This window comes from Puma concolor, chromosome B3 (assembly GCF_028749965.1).
Source record: "Puma concolor isolate L17-30 chromosome B3, mPumCon1.1.hap2, whole genome shotgun sequence".
Taxonomy (NCBI): Eukaryota; Metazoa; Chordata; class Mammalia; order Carnivora; family Felidae; genus Puma; species Puma concolor.
In genome coordinates this window covers 44,100,202-44,122,559 of record NC_141672.1, presented here as the reverse complement: position 1 = coordinate 44,122,559, position 22,358 = coordinate 44,100,202, and the positions used below count along the sequence as shown (strand labels likewise).

At 35.9% G+C, this 22,358-nt stretch overlaps 1 protein-coding gene across 3 annotated transcripts in view; it reads left to right on the top strand.

Moving 5' to 3' along the window:
• Positions 1-12,412, top strand: part of AP5M1 (adaptor related protein complex 5 subunit mu 1) — a 29,750-nt gene extending 17,338 nt beyond the window's left edge. Inside the window, exons 8-9 of one of the 3 annotated variants that reach the window (XM_086709662.1) lie at positions 1,014-1,092; positions 12,155-12,412. In XM_086709662.1, the coding sequence (XP_086565788.1) occupies positions 1,014-1,092; positions 12,155-12,245 (170 nt within the window). In that variant the 3' untranslated portion in view covers positions 12,246-12,412. Of the gene's footprint in view, positions 1-1,013; positions 7,781-12,154 lie in introns of those variants that run through there. The other 2 variants (XM_086709663.1, XM_025919609.2) reach the window with 2 other exon arrangements.
• Positions 12,413-22,358: the final 9,946 nt, after the last annotated feature.

Here is a 22,358-nt window from a genome sequence, read left to right as displayed (position 1 = left end):
ACTATTAACGACGATAATAATGTTTATTTAAATAATAATAGCTAACAGTTATTGCTCACCTTGTGCCAGGCACAGTTCTAAGTATTCTATGTGTGTTAACTCATTAATCCTCACGGCATCCTATGTAAGAATTATCTCCATTTTACAGATGAGGATGCTAATGGAACGTGGGGGTTAGGGTCACATAGGTAGTAGATGGCAGGACTGGGACTCAAACCAAGCAGGCTGGCTTTGGAGCCGGCCCGCTTAACCAATATGCTGTGTTGCCTTTCGATGTTACTAGGTTCTCAGACTGAAAAAGATAAATCAATAACAAGGTAATACATCCTACCTTTATCTTCTTCATTATGAAGAAGGAAGGTAGAAAAGGCAGAATTAGATATTTAGTGATATGTGTCATAACTAGAATTTACATGGATCTAGCTCCAAGTGAGCATTACTATCTCAAACTTACATATCAGAAAACTTGAGTTCAGAGAGGTTGTCATTTGTTCAAAGCTATAAAGGTATTAAAACAAAAAGCTTAAATTTGATCAGAACTTTAAGAAACCATCGAAGCAACTTTTTAAGACTATTACTAGAAAGTTGGATATTTATTTCTATCTCTGAAACTTTGAATGGGAAAAGAATAGTAAGATCAGAGTTAGGACCATGGTAAAGAGGTTACTGAAGGGAAACCAATAAAAATTTTTTAGTTTTTTTGTAGTTGACATAATGGTCCATAAGAAACAATTTAGGGAAACCATGAGAAAATTGATAGAAGTAATATGAGTAAGGGATATTGGCATAAATTTGGCATAAGCTCAAAGATGGATTTATATATTTAATAGTCCATATTTTTAAAGTTATAAAAATTATAATGCCTTGATAAAGTGAAATTAAAATGAATATTTCAGAGTGTTGCCTTTCTTGAAATAATTGTGTCCCACAATTCTAAAATATCATGACTTTGCTGTCTCATTGAATTTTTGTTAAGATAATACAGTCTTACCATTTATTTCCTTTTTCTATAGACCGGAAACTAATTTCTTCTGACTATTACATCTGGAATTCTAAGGCTCCTGCTCCAGTATCATATGGATCATTATTACTGTAATTATCTCATATTTAAATAGGATTTATATAATGGTAACATAGTTCAAATCATTTGTCTTTTATTTTTAATGTGTATGCATATAAACTATGAATGAAAAAAATCATTGAGTGATTTAATTATAAAAATGTTATTGTTTAATGTTTTTAGATTGACAGTGTTTGAAAGAACATTTTAAAGGCTAATGTCTCCTATTTTGTTACCCTTTGATTTTATTCAAATAAGATTCAGAGCATAAAACAGTCATGATTCACTTTAGGCTTATTTTAGACTAGTCCTGGTCACTCTACCATACATGCTGTTTCCTGTCCCTGTGGCAGACATGGCCAATCAGTCACAGGCTTCTTTCTCCACTGAGCCTTCCTGGATACGGGCTCAGTCTCCTCATTGCAAAGGTGCAGGCAGCCATTCCCAATGGATTATAGATGATGTGCAAGATAAAAAACTCTTTAACCTTTCAAACCTGAGTAGTAAGCTCCTAGTACAATGTGTTGTTACAGAATACCAGATACCACATCAGAAACCACTGTCAGTCTCTTGGAAAAAAAACAAAAACAAAAAACAAAAAAACAGTCAATGAAAACAAAGTAACCTGTTCTTAATCAGAACTATCTTATTGACTAATAAAGAATCTGCATAATTCTATATAAGGTGTTTGTTTATCTGTTCTAGAGTTACTTTACTTTTCAGGTGAACTTATTAATCTGCCACAACAACATTTTGCTCAGGATGTCAGTAAGCATACTAAGAGGAGTGGGATACCTTCAGAAAATGAGCATAGTGTTTTGTGATCACTTAATGCATGCAAATTTTTAACAATAAGTTTAGGAATAATACTGTTTTTCATGTTTATTATATGAAAGTTCTTAATGAATTCAGGTAAAAATTCAAAAGCTGTTCTGTGAGTAGAGAGTATTAATCTTATTTCAATCTCATGTGGCATATTTTGTCACTCCTGCTTTCTTATTAGCATTCTCTTGATTTCTTTAGGAACCACCTGTATTCTTTATTCTCTACCTGTCTTTACAATTATATGTCTCATTCTATTTTCAAAGCAGTTCATTGTCAAGTTGGACTTTAAGTGACCATTCAAGAAAACATGAAATCTCAAGATCCTTAAAACTTAATCCATGTCAAGTTTCTTTTTACAGAATAGCATTAGAAGCATTATAAAAAATATGCATTACAGATTAATATTCAATTAAATTATCTCTTGGTTTCTATTTCTTAATGAGTCTCCTAAGGAAGAGCTTAAAGAAAGCTTCTAACTCCTTGAAAGAGAGCTATGATAGTTTGAAGGGATATTGCAAATAAATTTAGGATTTAAAGTATGATTTTTTAATTAGGGTCAATCTCACTCATTATAAATTCTCATTTTCTCAAGGCATTATCATGGCAGAATGTTCCATGTTCAAAATTATCCCAAGTAACAAAGAAAATAGAATAACTGCCTGACCAGGACTTTAACTTATTATTCTAGCTTAATCATAGGTAATCAGTAGTAAAAACTTTTCTTTTGAAAGAAGGAAAAAGCCATTTCCCTTAAGTTATTTGATCTCTCTTAAACTCAAGGGAAGCTTAACATTTAACTTATGTTAATATTAATGGAGCCATTTGGACATCTTGATTATTGTATAAATGTTGGGTAGAGTACACTAAGATAGGCAAGAGGCATTTATCTAGTAAGTACACAGATATTCAGTATAATAATCCCCTAGGGAAAACTTTCCTTACAAGCTATGAGAAAAACCAGTGAATCTTTGGTTTGACATTTCTAGAAGCCTGAGGAAAATGTAGGGAGTCCTGGAAAAGTATAGGGCGAAGGGGAACCTGATGCCATCTGTTGCCATTCCATTCTAACATAATGCTACAGAACTAAAACCAACTCATGTTTTCATCCTGTTGAGATCAGCTGGGCACACTGTGATGCTTTTGATTTTGTCTAGAAACCTGTCACTTCAGGATAATTTCTGAAGACAAAGTCTGTTTCCCGTTTGGTAGGTGACCTGTTTAATGTTTTCCCTGTGTCTGGGAACTCCTTAGTGTAATTAGCGACCTTTGAACTCCACAACTAATCCTGAGCTATTTTGTATTCCTTACTCATCTTTAAGGCTGGACCTTTCTTTTCTTCAGAGTCCGCTGCCACAATTAAAGAAGAAACAGCTGCATTTCAAAGGGATTCCGATTCCAGAAGCTTAATCGTGATTGACATGTTCTTATTCTAAGCTATAAGACACTCTAAGAGTCCTTTCTTGGGTTAAAACTTCAATCATTTTCTAAAAAATTATCTCACTATGGATTTTATTCATTTTCTTTGATAACTATTCTTTGCATTTTTTAACTTGAAAGATGCTTTGCGTTTGTGGTGAATATGAGCATCTACTTCCAGTTAAAGATTTGGATGGTGTCAGACATACTCTAGACGCAAAATTGCTAAATTCCCTTTTAGTGCCAAAATATGATTATGAAATCTGATGTCTGTCGTAAGGGTAATTATTCTTCAGTAGACCCCAAAGGTACAAAAAGTGTTAAATTTCTGAAAACGGACTCAAAAAAATAGTTCATGATTTTCATAAAACCCTTCTTCATTTTTTACTAAACAATATTTTTAAAACTTTGTAAAGCCAGTAGTACTCTTAGAGTATAAGTTAATACCTTTACACTGGTGGGCACTTTTTACTTTTCTTTTTTAGATAATCAGTGTGAACGTCAGGTTTGAAGTAAATGGCCTTCTCAGGAATTCTTAAGAGAATTATTTATATAAAAAGGCTTTTTTGATTAAAGAATAGTCTGTCTCATAAACTAATTTTTTCACACCAACTCAGTGTTTTTCAGTTAAAATTATTGTCGTTTTTATACATTGTGTGATTTAAGATCTTTCAAAGCACAATTTTATATACAGTAACAACTAATATTTTCTTTCATGTTGTATTATAGTATTGCAGGCTGCTTTATAGATATTCATATACCCCTGTACCACCCCTGAGAGGTAGGTAGGTCGAGTTATCATCCAGAGCCTCTGTGGGGACTGCTGCCATAGCAGAACGGTCGTTTCTAAGACAAAGGTCAGAAAAGGGATGTTAATAAACAGTCCTCAGGTTTAAGGGACTTTTTTAGGATTACATCTTAAATTCCAACAAATCAGATTTAGGAGTTACTGAAAGTGAAATTGATCCATCCCTCATCCAAACTTTGCAATACTTTCCTGTTCTGACATCATTTAGATAGTTAGCTGTATTATCAGATTAGAAACCATTGTACCCAGCTGCTGAAAGGAAAAGGAGGCAAAAAGCTAAACATGGGATGAATTCTGAACCTTTTAACCTGGCTGAAGTACGTTGGTCCCTGTTATGCAAATACCTTCAATCCTCTGCTAAGTTCAGTGGAAATAATTTTCTTGAATGACAGGTTTATTCAGCAAGGATTCAGTTGGTGATTAATCCCCCTTTGATCTAGGGTATTTCACTTAACTACCAGTTACCTCGTTCTGACAAAGTGCAACTGAGATTAGGGAGATCACTAGAACACTACCAGGGTGTGCGTTTATTCTCTCTAACCTTTTAAAGCAAGGGCCAAGAATGCAATTTATTTTCAGTATTTGAAGATGTAAAGTCCTGTCTGCTAAGTTAGAAAGTCAATTGAATACCAAATGAAGTTTATTTCTTACGTAATAGAACAAACATTTCTTTTTGCTTTGACTAACAATGATTTTAGGCAACATAGGCTTTGAAGAAAGAAGAAACAAAGACTATATTCTAAGTATATCTTCTAGTTTTATTTCATGTACTAGAGTGTATACTTATTGGCCCTGCGATAAACCCAAAATCAAAGCAATGGCTACAACTTAGGCTGAGAAAATGCTTCTATTTTTATTAAACTGCATGGTTTCTCCTTGCCCTCTCCCCCATTAAAAAAAATGTCATGCTATGTGGTAAAGAAATCCAATGGGGGAAACATGTAATACACAATTATTCATCTTAAGACTTAGGGTTTCAAAGCTTTATTTGTTAACTTTGTTCTTTCTTGAGGAAAAAAGGCTTGTTACATTGCCATCATAAGATAATCATGTTCTTTTTCAGAATGATGTTTTTTTCTATGAAGAAAGGTAAATGATGCCATTATAAAAACAATTCAGATTATTTTAAATTATTAAAATAACTGCCTTCCACTGTATTGCTCACTATTTTTTCTGCCTTTTTCTCATTTAATTGAGTACCTCTTCTTCCATAACTTTAAGCTTTAAAATATTTTATGTAATTTTGCACAATATTTTAAGAATAAAATATTAAGATGTGTTTTATGCTAGGTTTCTCAAGAGGTTCACTTAAAACTATTATCAACCTCAATGTCAGTATTTATCATCCGAGATACCAAATTTGGAGATTTATTTTCAAGTATATTTCAAGTAGGTTTCAAGACTGACTCTTAAAAAAAGAAACAATGGTGTGTAACAAAATTGTTTTTTAGTATTAAATTATTATTAATTTTATTATTACTGACAAAGCATTTTTTTAAATGCTTAATAATTGTTCATTATTCTAGTAGCAGTTTGCAATGTAAGTTGCATATATACATAACTTTCTTACACATTTTTTGGCTCAAACATTTTGTGATCCAGTTTCTAAATTGAAACAATGTCTTATGCATATCTAATTCATGTTGGTGCCGAATCAGTCTCTCTAGTTTCAATTTAGTAACCAATCTGTTTTGAAATATCTTTTGATACCAAGTTACTTAACCAGAGGAAAATTGAAAAGCAGAAAAAGACTTAAGATGGAAGGGCAGGATCCCCTGGCTATGTTGCTAAGAAACTAGTATTTTTAATAATTACTACTCTATGCAGTCAATATTTAGTTAATAAAATGTAATGTATTTTGAAATATGCTGTCAGAGAAAGACTATATCAAACATGTGTATACATATGTATGTGTGTATTTGTATAATGTATATGTTAGTATGTGTGACTTGGTGGCTTTCCCTCTGAAATATTTGTGTATCATGTCAAAGGAAGAATATTGAAGTCAAGTATCTTCTCTCTAAACATATTTATTAATAGTGATGGAGAGGTTCGTTAAAATGAAAATTGCCAAAGAACTCATGCAATTACTCTAGAAGATGGTTACAGCTCTTAGGAACTGAAGCCTTTTCAACTAGTTTCTAATTTTTTTCATCAGCTATTTTATGGAGATGATCATATTGTCTATGTGTAGCCTGGAGAAGTCAATGCCTTTTCTGTATGATCAGTTTACTCTGAGGTCCAGATTGACTTCTCTAGGCCCTGACTAATCTGTGTAATTGTTGGCAGCGTGGTGCTAATGTAAGATGCACAGCATTTATGGATTGTCCGGTACCCTGGGATGGAAACCACCTGCTAAATTGTTTTTTGCAGTAAGACATGTGGAAATTTATATGTCTTAATAATCCACTAAACGTTTGAGGTCAAATTGTATGTTTCCTTTATGTGTCTTCTTTTTAAATGACAGTTTCTGTAAAAACAATATTGCTTAGTTAACATAGTAATAATAGAAATGAAAAATAAAAAAATTATTATCCCTCTTAAAATTTTTACTTTTTCTTTCAAAGGACTTGAGTGCCCTCTGCAGGCTATAAAGAGATAATTAATGACTATATTTAAACCCTGTGATTTTTTTCCCTTTTAGAAGCATAGCCTGGATTAAGTGCGATCCATTTTATTTATATTGTTAACTCTTTCATTTGCCAGTGATTGAAGAAAGACTTTCTTTTCTTTGCCAGTAGTGTGAAAAATACTACCATTGAATTTTCCAAATCACTTAGCTGGGACTCTTTAAATGTTGGAACTATACACATTGGAACTAACCATACACATTCCCTCAAAGAAAGGAGATCAGGAAAACATTTAGCGATTTTCAAATTTGTTGGAGATTTGGAGAATAACTTGATTATTTCCCATTACATTTTAGAATATTATACATTTGATGTAAAGCCTTTTTCAGTATGTACCATGTAAAAATTTTAAATTACATATGAGTTCTATGTATTGATCTTATTGATGGGTGATGATTGTGTTCAAGTTAAAAACCAAGGCTTCTTAGAATTTCTTTAAAGAAAGGATTGAACAGATAATGCTTCGTGGCAGTATTGTATAAGTCTGCTAAATAGAAGGATCATTTCTATTGGAAGAGCAAACGGCGGAGGTTTCATTGAGTCCCTCATTTCAGTGTACCCATACTTTCTCAACAGGTGTAACAGTTCTGTTCTTAAAGATCTAGAAGTTCATTTTGTATATAAACTATAGAACTGAAGTGCCAGTGGCTTTCTGATTCACTTAATGCTACCAGGGAAACTAAATATGATGAGAACAGGAATGACTGGATCAAATTAATAGAAATAGATCTTTTTGCAAGCAACATAATGCTCCTGATCATCAACCTTGAAAAGTAAATTAGAACAAGCAAATTACTGTTGAAAAATTCTTTCAGCACTCTGCTGTTGCTACTCAGCTAGTCATGGCTTAGCCAGAGGCAAGGGAAAAATGCACTCAGTTTTGTATTAACAAAGGAAACATTATTAAAGGGAATGTTTACATTGTGTTTATTGAAGTGTTCAAAGAATATTTGTTGCATCTTCAACCTGCTATTATTCTCTAGCCTAGTGCATGAGTCATAATAAAAATGAGCTGTGTGTACATTTTAGAAAAATAACTGACATTTAACTTAATTTGTTTCTGATCTATCTTCAAAATATTTAAGTATCAGACTTTAATACTTTCTTTTTTGAAGATTTTCATCTAAGAAATGTATCCCGTAAGAAAAGACTCATTTGCTTGAATATACCTTCCAATTACTTCTAAATGCTTGGTAAAATTTTCTTCCCCAAAACAACAATGCATAAGAAATAATGAGCTAAAAATAAACCAAAAAAAGAAAACAGCTGTGAAATTATTGAAGTGAATGTGTAACAATATGTAATATGTGCATTGGAGAAAGAGCATGATAATTGTGAGAGCTTTTGTGAGTTGCAGTTATCTTGAACTACTTCATAAAAACTAAGTTGACAATAGACAAGACAGCAAATGATAACATGTCAGTCTAACATTTAAACATTTAAGAAGTAATGGGGCACCTGGTTTGGCTCAGGTCATGATCTCATGGTTCCTGGGTTCAAGCCCTGTGTCAGGCTTTGTGCTGACAGCTCAGAGCCTGGAGCCTGCTTCAGATTCTGTGTCTCTGTCTCTCTCTCAAAAATAAATAAACAATAAAATTTTAAGGAGTATTGTATGTACTGGTAAGATGGGAAATTAATAATTAAAAGTTCAGAAATAATTTTAGTCTTTCACCTATCTAAAATGAACAATTGAAATCACTTCTATTTTAGAAGTAGGAAAAGTATAGTATTTAACAGGGATTAAAATACCATATTTTACTTGGTCTCTTAATAAGTGTTGAGTGTAATTCAGTATTCTGCAGTCTCTTATGGATTGACTAATTTTTGAAGACATTTTTCTTAGATTCACCAATAGGACAGGTTGTCAATCTTCTACATTTCAGCCTAAAAAATATATCTATCACAATTAGCAAAGATCATTAGCACATGCTGTAGGCTATTGAGAACCTCTTAGCCAGATATTTTATTACTTACATTTCTACAACATATACTTTAAAATCCAGAAAGAATTGATAAAAATTACTTAAAAGTTATGAATTGCTATATTTAAGTTTATATTTTAAATGAATTTTATTTAACATTCCTAAAAAACTTATCTTTGTCCATATTTAAAAAAAAATTTTTTTTTAATCTGAAAAAAAGCAAATGCCTCTAACGCTGATTTTACTAAGGAAGTAACCAAGGAAAAGTGGTTAGTAATGTGTATAGCTTAGTTAATACTGGCAAGAGGACTTTTTTTTTTTTTTAAGTTTATTTATTTATTTTGAGAGAGAGAGGGAGAGAATCCCAAGCAGGTTTCACAGAGCCTGATGCAGGACTTGAACTCACAAACTGAGATCACGACCTGAGGTGAAGTTGGACACTTAACCAACTGAGCCACCCAGGCACCCTGCAAGAGGACTTTTTAACTGATGTGGCTATCAGTGGCTTCATATCCATAATATGTATTTCCTTCATAAAAGCACAAGTCATTTGATTTAACATTAAAGGCCGAAACACAATTGAACATAAGGTATGACTTGGAACTAAAAACTGCTGAGTAATCTAGTTGAAACGGAGACCTTAATTTGGTCAATAAAAATTCAGTGTTAAACTTTTATTGTACTCTTATTATATGCCACTCGAGAACTAGACACAAAGACAGATAATATTTGATTTTGAATGATACCTTATAACCCCCACAATGTATTAGCATTGTAATATGGAAGACTATTTCTATACGTTTATTAATACAGAAATTGTTCAAAGAAGTGATAGTAGATGTTCACCAGGCAAACAAAGAAGGGCATCAGAAGGGCAACATCGTATCTGTGCAGGTCTATCTGACAAACAGAATTCCAGAAACCTGAACATCTAATGTGGTAAGTGTATACACGTAAAGGAATATTTTTTGCTTCCAAATGTCTGAAATTTGGAGGGAGAGATAAATACAAATTTCTAAGCGAAACAGTTGTTGCAATATTTAACTTCCACCCTAACATACGTAATATATGAAAGCACTTCTACGTACTAAGTATACATCACCCTATTTTGTTTCCCCTTCTCCCCTTCCTTGATAATTTTGAATCCATAGTTTGAGATTTGCCTCTGTAATATCAAGGAAATAGGGTGATGTATAAATAGGATTATAAAGAAAATTATAAGTGAAGAATTTATATAACTTGATATGGTAATATATGTTATAGTCAATTAATAAGCTAAAATTTTCTCTAGTTCACCTGTAGTAGAACTGGTACCTTTGGAACACATTCTTAGCCTTGTTTCATTTGAATAAATATACATGCACACATATATATGTGTATAAGTAAAATAAGAAAAATACAAGTTCTCAAGCACTGGTCTCATGTATTAGTTTGCAAGCCTTTCCCCTGCTTCCCACACCAATATTTTGAACTTCTTGAGGACAGTGACATCTTCCCATCTTTGTATTCCCCATGCCACAAAAGAAGCTTAGTCTTCAATTCAATGAAGTAGCAAAATGTTAAATATATAATAAAGCAGATTGTCTTTCCACTTAAATCAATGATGTTTCAGTGATTATGGTTTTGCATGTGTATATAAAAAGTTCATTGTGCAAACAGTGGTTCGGTCCACATTCAGCATAGGTGATTTCTGCCCCATGACTGCCATCTGTAGCACTACTGCAAGAAATGCCACCATTTATGACACTTCTTCAGACACACTGTGCAGAGCTTTGGCTCAGCCTGTTGGGCCAGCAACAGCTGAGGCCTGCAGTTGTTGCCCATCATAGGACACATTCTTTGCAGTTCTGCTTCAGTGAACCTTAAAGCACTGGGCATTTCCATCTTAGCAATCCCTTCTGGAACTCATTCTACAATGGCTTTGTGAGTTCCCCACTATTCAGAGTTGATCCTGATTGTATTCAATAGAGTATGACCTGATCTGCTATGACTCCTCTCATCCCATAAAGCCACAGCTTTCAGTGATTCCCTATACTGATGAAATAGAGTTGCTAGTATCCAAGAATCCCAAGTGATTATCTTGAGCACATCCATTAACATATATGGAACATATCCATATAATTAAGTGCTGTAGAGGAAATACGTGATCTTTGAAGTCATACACAGCTGATCCCAAAAACCATCTCTGCTATTTACAAGCTGGGTGGTCCTGGATAAATTATTTAACTTCTGTGATCTTCACTTTCCTCCTAGCCTCATAGGGTTATTTTGAGTATTAAAGGATACCAAGTCTTCTGCATGGGTATTCAATCAATGCTTTTTCCCTTCTGTAGCAAATGTTCAGAATGGCCTTTTCATGCCACTGTTTCTGCCCGTAGTTTGACAGTTATGCCTTCAGATTCTCCAAATTGTATGAGTTGTCCATTTGGGACAGCATTTGGCCTTGCTGTTTTTTGTTTTGTTTTGTTTTGTTTTTTAAGTAACCCGTATGTCCAACATGGGGCCTGAGTTCACAACCTCGAGATGAAGAGTTGCTTGCTCGATCGACTATGCCAGCCAGGTGCCCCTATTTGGCCTTGGTTTTAAATGTTCAGCTTTATGTTATATTGCAGAAATGCCTACTCCGTTGCTTGACTCGGTGCTTGGAATTAATAAAATGGCTGTAGAATTGAGTGGGTGTAAGTTTTATAAAGCTCACTGAAGTTTAACAATTTGTCATTATTCCTGGAAGGACATTCACTCAAAATTTACATATTATAAGGTTTGAAAAAATGGCAATCTGCCAAAAGTGAGACTGAATGAAAATAAAATCTATTCACAGGAACACTGAACAAATGCAGCAATAGCACAAACTATTGATAGAGCTTAATTCTGGAAGTCTTTTCTGTATCTCATCCAAGATATAGTCTGTGCCATTCATAACTAATAGGTACATGTGAAAGTCATTTCTTCATAAGGTGAACCACTGATTAAGCCTGAGTCTAATGTCTGGTAAGGAAACGAATACATTCAGAATATTCTGAAACACATATTTAATGTAACCTACTGTACTAGGCTATAGGAAAAAATGTAAAGATTAAGTGCTTGCTTTCCCAGAATTTATAATCTAAGATATAGAAAGGCTCTAAGTTGTTATCTTTTGGATTTTCTTGAAACTTTTTCCTATAAATAATAGAAAAAAATTGATTTAGTTGACAACATAATTTTTTCTTTTTAATGTCAAATTGCTTGATTTATTGAGTTAAAGCACCATTTGAGTTGTCAAATTTAGCTGGAGACCTGAAGTTACAGAACCAGGCAATTAAATCTTAGTAATGCTAAAAAGGGTTGAAAATAGTTTGTTCTTTCCCAACAGACTAGGTACATTTTGTTTTGTTTTGTTTTGTTTTGTTTTACTGGACCTTTTGCCCAAATTAGCTCTGTTGAATACAATACAAGAAGCTGCGGCTGCAGAGTGCTAATAGCAATGGGTATATTCCTTCATCCTCCCAAGGTCTGAGTCTCTCTGCCTGCTGTCTGAAAGTGGAAAAGTGAGGAACAAGATAACATCGAGGCCTATGCGACCCTCAGGAAACTCCCGCTGAAGACCACGCCCCTACACCCATGGAGGGGAGGGGCTTCCTAAATTCCCAGTCCTGCGCTGGAGGGTTCCCTATGGTTGCCCGGTTGGTGGCGCCTGAGAGCTTCCCAGAGGCTGCTCGAACCCACAGTTCTCATAGGTATTTCTCTTTTTGTTTCTATTTCTAGCAAATACACGGGTTTTACATTTTTAATAGTGATATAAAGTCTCCTCCTTAAATTTAAATGAAAAGTGAATATATAACAGTATTAAGTGTACTGGAATTAAAATTAAATTTAAAAAATAAAAATGAATACACATAAAGAAAAATATTGAGTAAATAATAGTTCAGGTGGTAAGTGGTGAACAGAAAGGCGGAGACACAGATGAGTGCACAAAAATTATTTAGGAGCTCTTGGAAAACCAAAGTTTGACACTTAGGGAATCTAAAATAGGAATAGCTCTTCATTATGCTACTTGAGAAAGTTTTTCAGTAAAGTCCTCAGAGGGGCTGATAAGCAGTGTAGTCTACGGAGTATATACTCTGCCTTTTGGGTTAGGCAGACACAATTCAAATACCATCTTCATGTAAGTAAACCTTGGGCCTGGGGTCCTCATTTGTAAAATAGGAATCTTACCTCATAAGATTGGTATGTGAATTAAATGACATAACACATATAAAGAGGATAGTGCATAGGTGATCTCATTCGTTCCTTTCGACTCACCCTCATATAATGTGAGCTGTTTCTATTTTATTAATGACTTGTGAACTGGAAGTAGGTCACAATTATTTCCAGTCCTTTTTTTTTTTTTTTTTTTTTTTTGGAATGTCCTAGTAAAATAGAGGAAAGCAATATATTGAATTCCCACATTTAGTGCAGCACAGAAAAATTAAAAGTTTGTGTTATTGGCGAAGTCAGATGTAGATTTTCATCTAGTGAAGCTAACCAGCCTCACTGCTTCTCCTCACACACACACACACAGTAAGTTAACCTACACGCGTACTCATTCTTGTAACACACACAATTTTCCTCTCTGCTTTGGTAACTAAAAGTTAAGAGCTGAGGGTGCCTGGGTGGTTCAGTCAGTTAAACGTCTGACCGGCTCAGGTTATAATCTCATGGTTCATGAGTTCCAGCCCCGCATTGGGCTCTGTGCTGATGGCTCAGAGCCTGGAGCCTGCTTCAGATTCTGCGTCTCCCTCTCTCTCTGCCCCTCCCCCTCTCATGCTCTGTCTTTCTCTCTTTCAAAAATAAACAAACATAAAAATTTATTTAAAAAGACTAAGAATTGACATGTTGACCTTATTTGACCTTTTCCAGAGCTTTAAAAATATTTTTTTGGTTATTATTTTTGTATTGTATTCCTTTTACTATTTTGTTTTTTATTTCAATGCATCTATTTTTATTCTACTATACTACCTTATCCTATTATATTGATCTTTATTAATGAATCTTTATTGCTATTATATCCTTTATTTTAGTTTCCTCAAGTCATTTTTGGAATAAGGTTAAGAATAATTATATAATTATTTAATTATATATTTATTTATATTTAATAATTATATCCAAAATAGTGTTATTAATCTACAACTGATAAAGTTCTAGGCAAAATTTAAAAGAAAAAGATTAGAGAGAATTTAATATGATCCTGAAACTGATCATGTCAGACAGTCCCCTGGTGACTTCTAACTTTAAGCAGTTCATTCTTGCTAAAACACAGTGAACTTAGTTATGCCACCAATCATGACTTTACATCAAAAGCCATTAGAATCTGTTTGACCATTTTTTAAAAATGAAACTCACTTCACTAACTCTACCAGCTTATGTCTTCACATACATATTGTCTTTCAAATTAGTCTCCTCTGGAGATGATTCTAGTGAAGCCATCATAGCTAGAAAAATAATGAGGGGACTTCTCTTTGCAAAAGCCTTCAAAGCTAATTTAGACGCTGCAGAAGAAAAAATGAACTTTATGATTGCCTCTTTAAATAACACCCACTTTATCTAGCTTAATCAACCATCTTATATTCATAGGATTCAATTTTTAAGAAGTCAAATATTTGGAAGAGTATGCCACATGATTTGAAGGCCAATCACAAAGAAAAAGGGATTTCCAGAAAGATTTGGTATGAGGACAGAAATCACTGGAATAAGTGTGTAGTTAACCAAAGAGACAGTTTTGGAGCTCTGTTGCAAGTTTAGGTGTGTTTGTTTTTAAATGCATCTCATTCATAAGCACACCCCATACAGCATAATTCTGCTTGTTTCTTCTAGGAAACCAAAATATTTTCAATATCAGGATTTATTTGAGTTTTGTTTGTATAAAGCATAAAGATAATTTTTTCAATAAAAATAACAATTTGAGGCCCTTTTAGAGCAAAGATCTATTTTGACAGGAAAATTGCAGCCATCAAATCTGTAGTGTGTAGGACTGGAACTGCCTAAAAAGAAGGGAAAATAAACGAGTATTCATGCATGTGTTTTCATATTCTAATTTGGATACTCTCAAGAGAAACTGAAAATTATGTTTTATAGGTCCTCCTTTTCCTTATAACAATCTTGTGATTATTTGTATTTAGTGTTAAATATTACCTGACACTTTTACTTCTATTATTTTTAGCTGTTCACACACAAATGCAGCGAGGCTGACATAATTACCCCTTTTTAATTCACAAGAGACATGTATTTACCTATTTGCCATGGCTTTTCATGCTAGCATGCTGTTTCTGTGACAAGACTACTTTGAACACACAGTAGGTAAAGTAATGTCGTCTGTTGCACAGCAACCTCAATAGCTGAATGTTAATTTAACCAGTAAAGACAAAGTAATTCCAATAATAAGAATTCCTTTCTTCCGACGAAGTTAAAAATGGAACTCAAATTGTTCTTATACAGCTCATTGGCTTAGTAATCCCTAGCAAATCAACCAAAATGCAAAGCCCACTTGCAAAGCTGCAACTGGTTACTGGAGATCCTAATTGAAGATCTCAGTATAGACTCAGTGTAGATATTAGTGGCATACTAGATTATTTGACACCTGGAGTGGATTATTTTTAATACCTATCACCTCCATGTGGTTTTCAGTGATAATCATGAAAGGAATAAGAATGATGGCCAGAAAAGGAGTGCAGATAAATGAAAATTGTCTTTTATTGAACATTCATTTATAGATATTTTGGGGGCTTTTTACTGGCATAATAATCATGCCAGTGGGGGGAAAAATAAAATGGAATACTTAGTGCAGAATAAGTAAAGAAAAAATACTAATACTTTTAAATTACACTAATGTACTTGTTTAATGTGTATTTATTTATTTGAGAGGGGGTGGGGAGATGAGCAGGGGAGGGGAAGAGAGAGAGGGAGAGAGCAAGAATCCCAAGCAGGCTCTGTGCTGATGATGTGCAGATGTGGGGCTCTAACTCATGAACCATGAGATCATGACCTGAGCCGAAGTCAAGTCAGACACTTAACTAACTGAGCCACCCAGGTGCCCCTAAATTGCATTAATGTGTTTTAAAAGGTGAATTTATACCTTCACATTGGCTTGTCACAGTAATGCATTACAGTAACTGATGTGAATTTTAATAAAATCAAAATGTCTACAAAAGGTACAGTTTAGACAACTAAATCATACCACCATGATGTAGCCTTCCATTTTCTTGAGTTACTGTTTAGTTGAAAACAAATGATTAACAATAAAAAGAAGTATTATTCAAATTTAGTAAAAGATCTGATGTTTGAAATAAGATTTATACTTCTCAAACAAAAAGTTCACACTTCAGGTTTAGCATGCTGTCTTGTTATTGTAATAAAACTTCCCAGAATGACTGGATTGAGATGACTCAAGTTCTGTTTATCTTTAAAATCACTGTGCTAAATTATTAATTTCAATAGGATTATGTAGGACCATAAAGTTTGTAGATAGAAATTACCTGCAAAGCAGGCTTTAACAATCCATAACTGGGGTGTCTGGGTGACTCTGTAGGTTAAGTGTCTGACTTCAGCTCAGGTCATGATCTCGCTGTTCGTGGGTTGGACCCCCACGTCAGGCTCTGTGCTGACAGCTCAGAGCCTGGAGCCTGTCTCAGATTCTGTGTCTCCCTCTCTCTCTCTGCCCCTCCCCTGCTTGCACTCTGTCTCTCTCTCTCAAAAATAAACAAACATTAAAAAAAATTAAAAACAAAACCCAAAAACATCCCCAACTGCTATTACTATGTAAAGGAATGGATGCAACCAAGTCCGTGTGTGTAGGCTGATGGTATAACTGGGAATTCTCCACATTAACTTCCATGCAGGATGCATTGTTTATTAAAGGATAAATTATCAAAATGTGCTAATCTGAAATTTACATATATTTTATTTCAACTCTACAATAACTAATTATTTAGAATTTAAACACACAAGAGGTAGTTTGGAAGAGAACTGTTTTGGCACTAACATTGTTTACAATTATTGGCATATGACAATAAAAAGCAAACCCATGGTTGGTCAGTTTTACTATTGTGTTTAAGCTTCTCTACAGACAATGTCAGGAGGGCACCACCCGGCCCTCAACGCATGACTGCATGCTTTCATTTCATCTCTACCCACAAAACATGCTTTGTTTCGTGCCAGGTACACCAGCTGCAGAAAATATCCAGAGATGCTCTGCACCGATCTTTACACGTTCATCAATACTCAGTGAGGAGAACCAAGGGTTAATTAGTAAAGTTAACAGTTGTTAAGTAACTGTGTGTTACTGCTTCCCAGAGCCACTATACAACATGATTAGTTCGGCATCATATCCCACCATTGACACTATAAAGCCTTTTAAAAAAAAACAAAAACAAAAAACATTTAACTGGAGAAGCAACTCAGAACTCCTTAAGTTCTCTGAGCTCTCAGCATGTTTGTTTCATCTTTGAGCACAACCTAGTTTCCACTCTGTTCTTTCCCCAATGCTAGAATCTCAGTACTCCTGTGAAATCCCAGAAATCTAAGATCACTTCAAAGTTTGTGTCCCCACTAAAGTATTAGGAACCTTGTGTGTTCCACCATTCAGAGGATTCACTTTTCAAATAGGATTGCAGAGTGAGTAAAGCTTAGCACAAAGACCAAAGGTGCAACTTCTGACGTGGAGACTGTTCTGTATCCTGCGTTATAGGGCCTCCATACCACCTCTCAGATCAGATCACACCACATCAACCACTCTGCTCATCTTACTCCCATGGCCCGCCTGATACAGTGACTTAGCCCATGTCATCACCTCAAGATTGCAAATGGTGCATGAGGGCTCATGAGCTTAGGGGAGCTTCTATCCTGATGAGGACAGGTTTGCAAATCTTTTTCTAAAGTCACAAGACTTTTCTATCCCAAAACTAAAACAGACAGCGCTGGTGGCTATGCAATCATGACTATATCATTTATTGTCAGTTTTTTCATTCAAAAAATGTAGGAACAAGGCACGTTGACTACATAATCTCTAAGGTTCCTATCACTTTCTATATTTCTATTGTACACATAAAACAAATTTTACATAAACCAAATTTTGTCGTCTATAGGCACATAATTTTGAGGAAACAGAAGAGACAAATTGTTAATAACAGGAAAAAGTGATAGTGGTGACAATGATCACAGGGCTCATGGTTAGGAAAGCAAATTGTAGAATTATGAAAATCTTTCCTTGGGGCACCTGAGTGGCTCAGTCAGTCGAGTGTCTGACTCTTGATTTCAGCTCAGGTCATGATGCCAAGGTCATGGGATGAAGCCCCGTGTCTGGCTCCACACTAAGCATGAAGCCTGCTTGAGATATTCTCTCTCTCTCTCTCTCTGTCTCTGTCTCTCTCTCTCTCTCCCCCTCTCTCTCTGTCTCTCTCTGTCTCTCTCTCTCCCTCTGTCCCTCTCCCCCACTTGTGCTCTTTCTCTAAAATAAAAAAATAAAATTAAAAAGAAATTTCTTCTCTTATGGAAGTCCCTTGATTGGGTCTCTCTCTCTTTCACACACACACACACACACACACACACACACACACAAACACACACACATGATTTTGTGAACCTACAGATTCTTCTTTAATTCAACAACATATAGAGCATGTACTATGTTCAGGCACTAAATTGAGCACTGGGGATTCAACAATGAATAAAAGAAACCCGCTGTCTTCATGGAACTTACATTAAGGAGAAACAGAAAATAGAGACATACATAGGTGTTGAGAGTATAGCTAAACTACACCGTAAGATTGCTGCCTTGGCATCTATTTTGTGTGGCCAAGCTGCCTGCTGGGGTGTGGAACTCACACTTGCCCCTCCCTTGAACACACGCCCACAGTCACAAGTAAATCTAAGTTCCTGACCTTTGTGATAAGCAGTCTCTCCCATCTCCCTCAGCCTTCTCCTTGTGTACCCCTTAAATGAGATGAAAACCCTGCTTTTTTTAGTTTGAATCGGCCAATCTGGCCAGGAACACCAGGGTCTACCTGCAGACTCTATTAAGGAAACACCCTATGTCTTACCACACTCTCTCCCCTGGCACCTTGCCTTGACCATCGTCCGGGCCCCTTGAGGCGTGCCATGTACTTCCTCCGGGATCTGTGAGTAATAAGCTTCTCTGTTTTACTTTCCCTTGTGCTTTTTGTTGAACTGTGGCCCACCCTCCAACACCCTAGGGCTCTACTTAACAAATGTTAACAAAATCACAACAATAAGTAAAATATGTGGTATGTCAGTAGTGATAAATTCTTTACAGTTAAAAAAAAGGGGAAAGAAGAAGGATGAAGAGTTCTGGGGGATGGAAGCAAGGTATGATTTTTACATGATGTACAACTGTCACAGCAACTGAGGGCAAGAGTGAACCTTCTGGTAATCAGGAAGAGAGCAGCGAGTGCTGTAAAAAGCAGCTTCCACACCATTCGGGAAAGAAGTGACCTTGCTTGTCACAAAATGGCAGGTATCACAAGGACAGGTGAAGGTGTTACTGAGAAGTGCTTTCACTTTTTAAACTCAGAATCTTGATACAAACTAAATGATATTAAAACAACTGGGGCAATTTCACGAAACACCTGCATTCTAACTGCAGTTCCAAACTACCTTCTGAAACACCAGCACAATCCACAGACACTAAGGGATAATAATGCTTGAAACACCATCCTAGAGAATACTGTTTCTCAATAATATAAAGTCTGCTATTTGACTTGCCACTTTTCTTTTCAGCTTTCTATCAGTAACTATTATTGGAAGTCAAAGGTTGAGAAATTGCAATCCAGGAAACCCTCCGGAGGGTGTTTTGAGGATTTAAACTGAGAAGTTATCTGATTCCTGGAGGTGTGAACTCCAGGGAAGGGTGAGAGAGGCTTCTGGGTTGAACCCACTCTGACCCAGAGGTACTGAGGCCAACGCGTGCCCTGGAGGCCATGGGGTATAAGACAGGTGAAGGCTTACGCTGGAAGTGCACATTTGGTCAAAGCTAGCTCCAAGGAAGAGGACTTGACCTTCATCTAAGAACTGCTTTGTGCTGCCCAGAGACTTCATAGCGCTATGTGTCAGGCCTGTTGGACAGTGGAGCACCCATTTTTCAACGGCAACTCCATGTGGCAACGAGAAGCAGTCGCAGTAGTGGATTGGTGTGCTCAAGGTCAGTATTCCACTTCGTGGGGTGGAGAAGTTGGACCAAGCAAAAGCCTCTTGTGCTCTAGATAATGGGGGAGGGAGATACCCATTATTTGTCCACATTTATCCATATATTTATGGATGATTTGTAGAGCAGTTCAGATAGTTGCATCTCCAAATTGCAAAAAACATCTTTTACTTCTTAAATTGAGATGAAACAAAGTGAACTGTTCCCTGTCTACTGCCCAAGTAAAGTTTAAATCTTGGTCTCCAGAAGGAAATTTTGAGAGTATTCTTTGCACACCAATATTTACTTAGGCCATACAAATGCATACTGTTCTAGGCTGGATCTGAATGTAGATCATAATAACTAACATTTGTTAAGCACTTACTGTTGATTGATCCCTAGGCTTTTTGTCTTTTAATCCTCCCAATAACCCATGGAAATGTGCTACCTGCACTTTGTAGGGGAAGGAAATTGGAGTTTGGTGAGGTGGAGTGGTAGACCAGAATCTGGACACAGGGGAGCCAGTCTCAGGAGCTCTCTCCTCTATAATGCCTTCCAGGAAGCAAACCTGGTTCTTTGGCAGTTGGAATGAGAGACCTCACATCTATTTCCAGCACCTCCCCCACAATTGGTCTTTCTAACACAGGTAACAGTGAAGTTACTCTAAACACTGAAATTACCAACATGGATCCAGTCCATCTTTTCCTAATTAGGTTGGCATGAACATTTCTCTGCTTTCATCTTTCAAAGCCCTCCCTTTTACAAACCCACCATTCAGTTTGTATGTCCTCTCTGGCAAGTCTGCCAGTGACACTTTGCAGTCATCTATAAAATAAACTTTTAGTCCCAGCTCCATCTCCACAAGCAAATGACTCACTCAGATTCCATCATCGAAAGGTGGGGAATGTAAATGTGATGCTTTGAAATGTCTCCTTTGGGTTCAGGGAATGTACATGGTAGGGGCTAATTGTCAGGAAATTTAATTGTTACTCTGTGTATCGAGCTTCCCTTGTGTGCTGGGGCACACCATAGGTGCTAATAGTGAGAAAATTTGACTGTAGCTCTGCTGTGCTCTCTTCATTAAGCTAATGGAACATTTTCCTTTCATTTTCTCCCCAGGGTGGCTGTAGGAGTGCAACCTTATAATTGTTGCTCTTACTGTAATTGGAGGTAGTAGGAGTATATATAATCTTATTGTCTTTCCTATGTGGTGGTAGTTTATTTATGACCTATTGATAATTCCCAGCCGGCAGTAGAAAAACTCAGTGAGTATTACATTAGCATTCCCTACTAGGAGAGCGCCTACCAAACAAAGACTATTATTAACCAGGAAGAACACGTATGAGGGATGGCCCATCATACCAAATATAAACTTCATTACTGCAAAGATTGACCCTTCCGGGTATCATGGGTGATTATTTGTTTCGCTAAAATTAATAAAGCCATCGTCTCTATCTTTCTTTAGATGTATGAATATAGTTTCATGAATCTTTTTGGGAGGCTCTCAAGGCTACTGCATATCTTCAAAGTGATAAGGAGTTTTATTTGGCCATTGAGGTCCTTGGAGTGTAATGGGCCATGCAAAAAACAGAAGTATTTAGCATCTACCACCCCGATTCAGGGCACTGGGGTGTGCTGAGTACAGCTTAGGGCCAGCAGGACCCTCCCCAAAGGGCATCCCAGGGGATGACCTGGGAACCTGTTGCCCCAAATACAAATGAGGAGATCTGCCGAGGCACAAACATCTGTGTTGTCAAATCTTGGCCTCCTACAACATATTTTGATGAAATAACCTTTTAATTTTTACAAGATGTAACATTTTTTAGGACACTGAGTATTCTCTGGATATTGTCCACAACCTATGTGTTCCATTTGGCTTTCATTAGAGTCACTGAAGAGAACTAGCATGTTAACTATTTTGCTGTTTAAAATGGTTCCATTCAAGGACTGCCCTTTACTTCTGAACAGAAAGTATCTTCTAAGGTCAGTACACAGAGCTCATAAATATAAACAAATTAGGTTGGCATCCATGAGAACATAGAATTATGTATTCCACCCCCCACTAGATTATTGAATATCAAAGAATTCAGTAGTGGACTGAATGCATAGTCAAATATCTAAATTGTTAAAACTTAAAATCTGAAAATTGGCATTTGGTCAAGTAGCTATTATGTGGCAAGCACAACACTACAAATCTCCACAGATATTATTTCATTTTATACTCCTGTAGTAGGGCAGAATAATGGCCTCCAAACATGTCTATGTCCTAACCCCTGAAACCCCTGAAAGTCTCTTACCTTCTATGGAAAAAAGAGGCCTTGCAGGTGTAATTAAGGTAAGGATAAGATATTGGAAAATTAACCTGGATTATCTGGGTGGACCAATATAATCACAAGGGTCATTATAAGAGGGAAGAAAGCGGGTCAGAGTCAGAAAAGAAAATGTGACACCAAAGCAGGAGTTGGAGTGATGTGGCCAGGAGCCAAGGAATGTGGGCAGCCTCTGGAGGGTAAAAAAGGCAAGAAAATGGCTTATCCCTCTA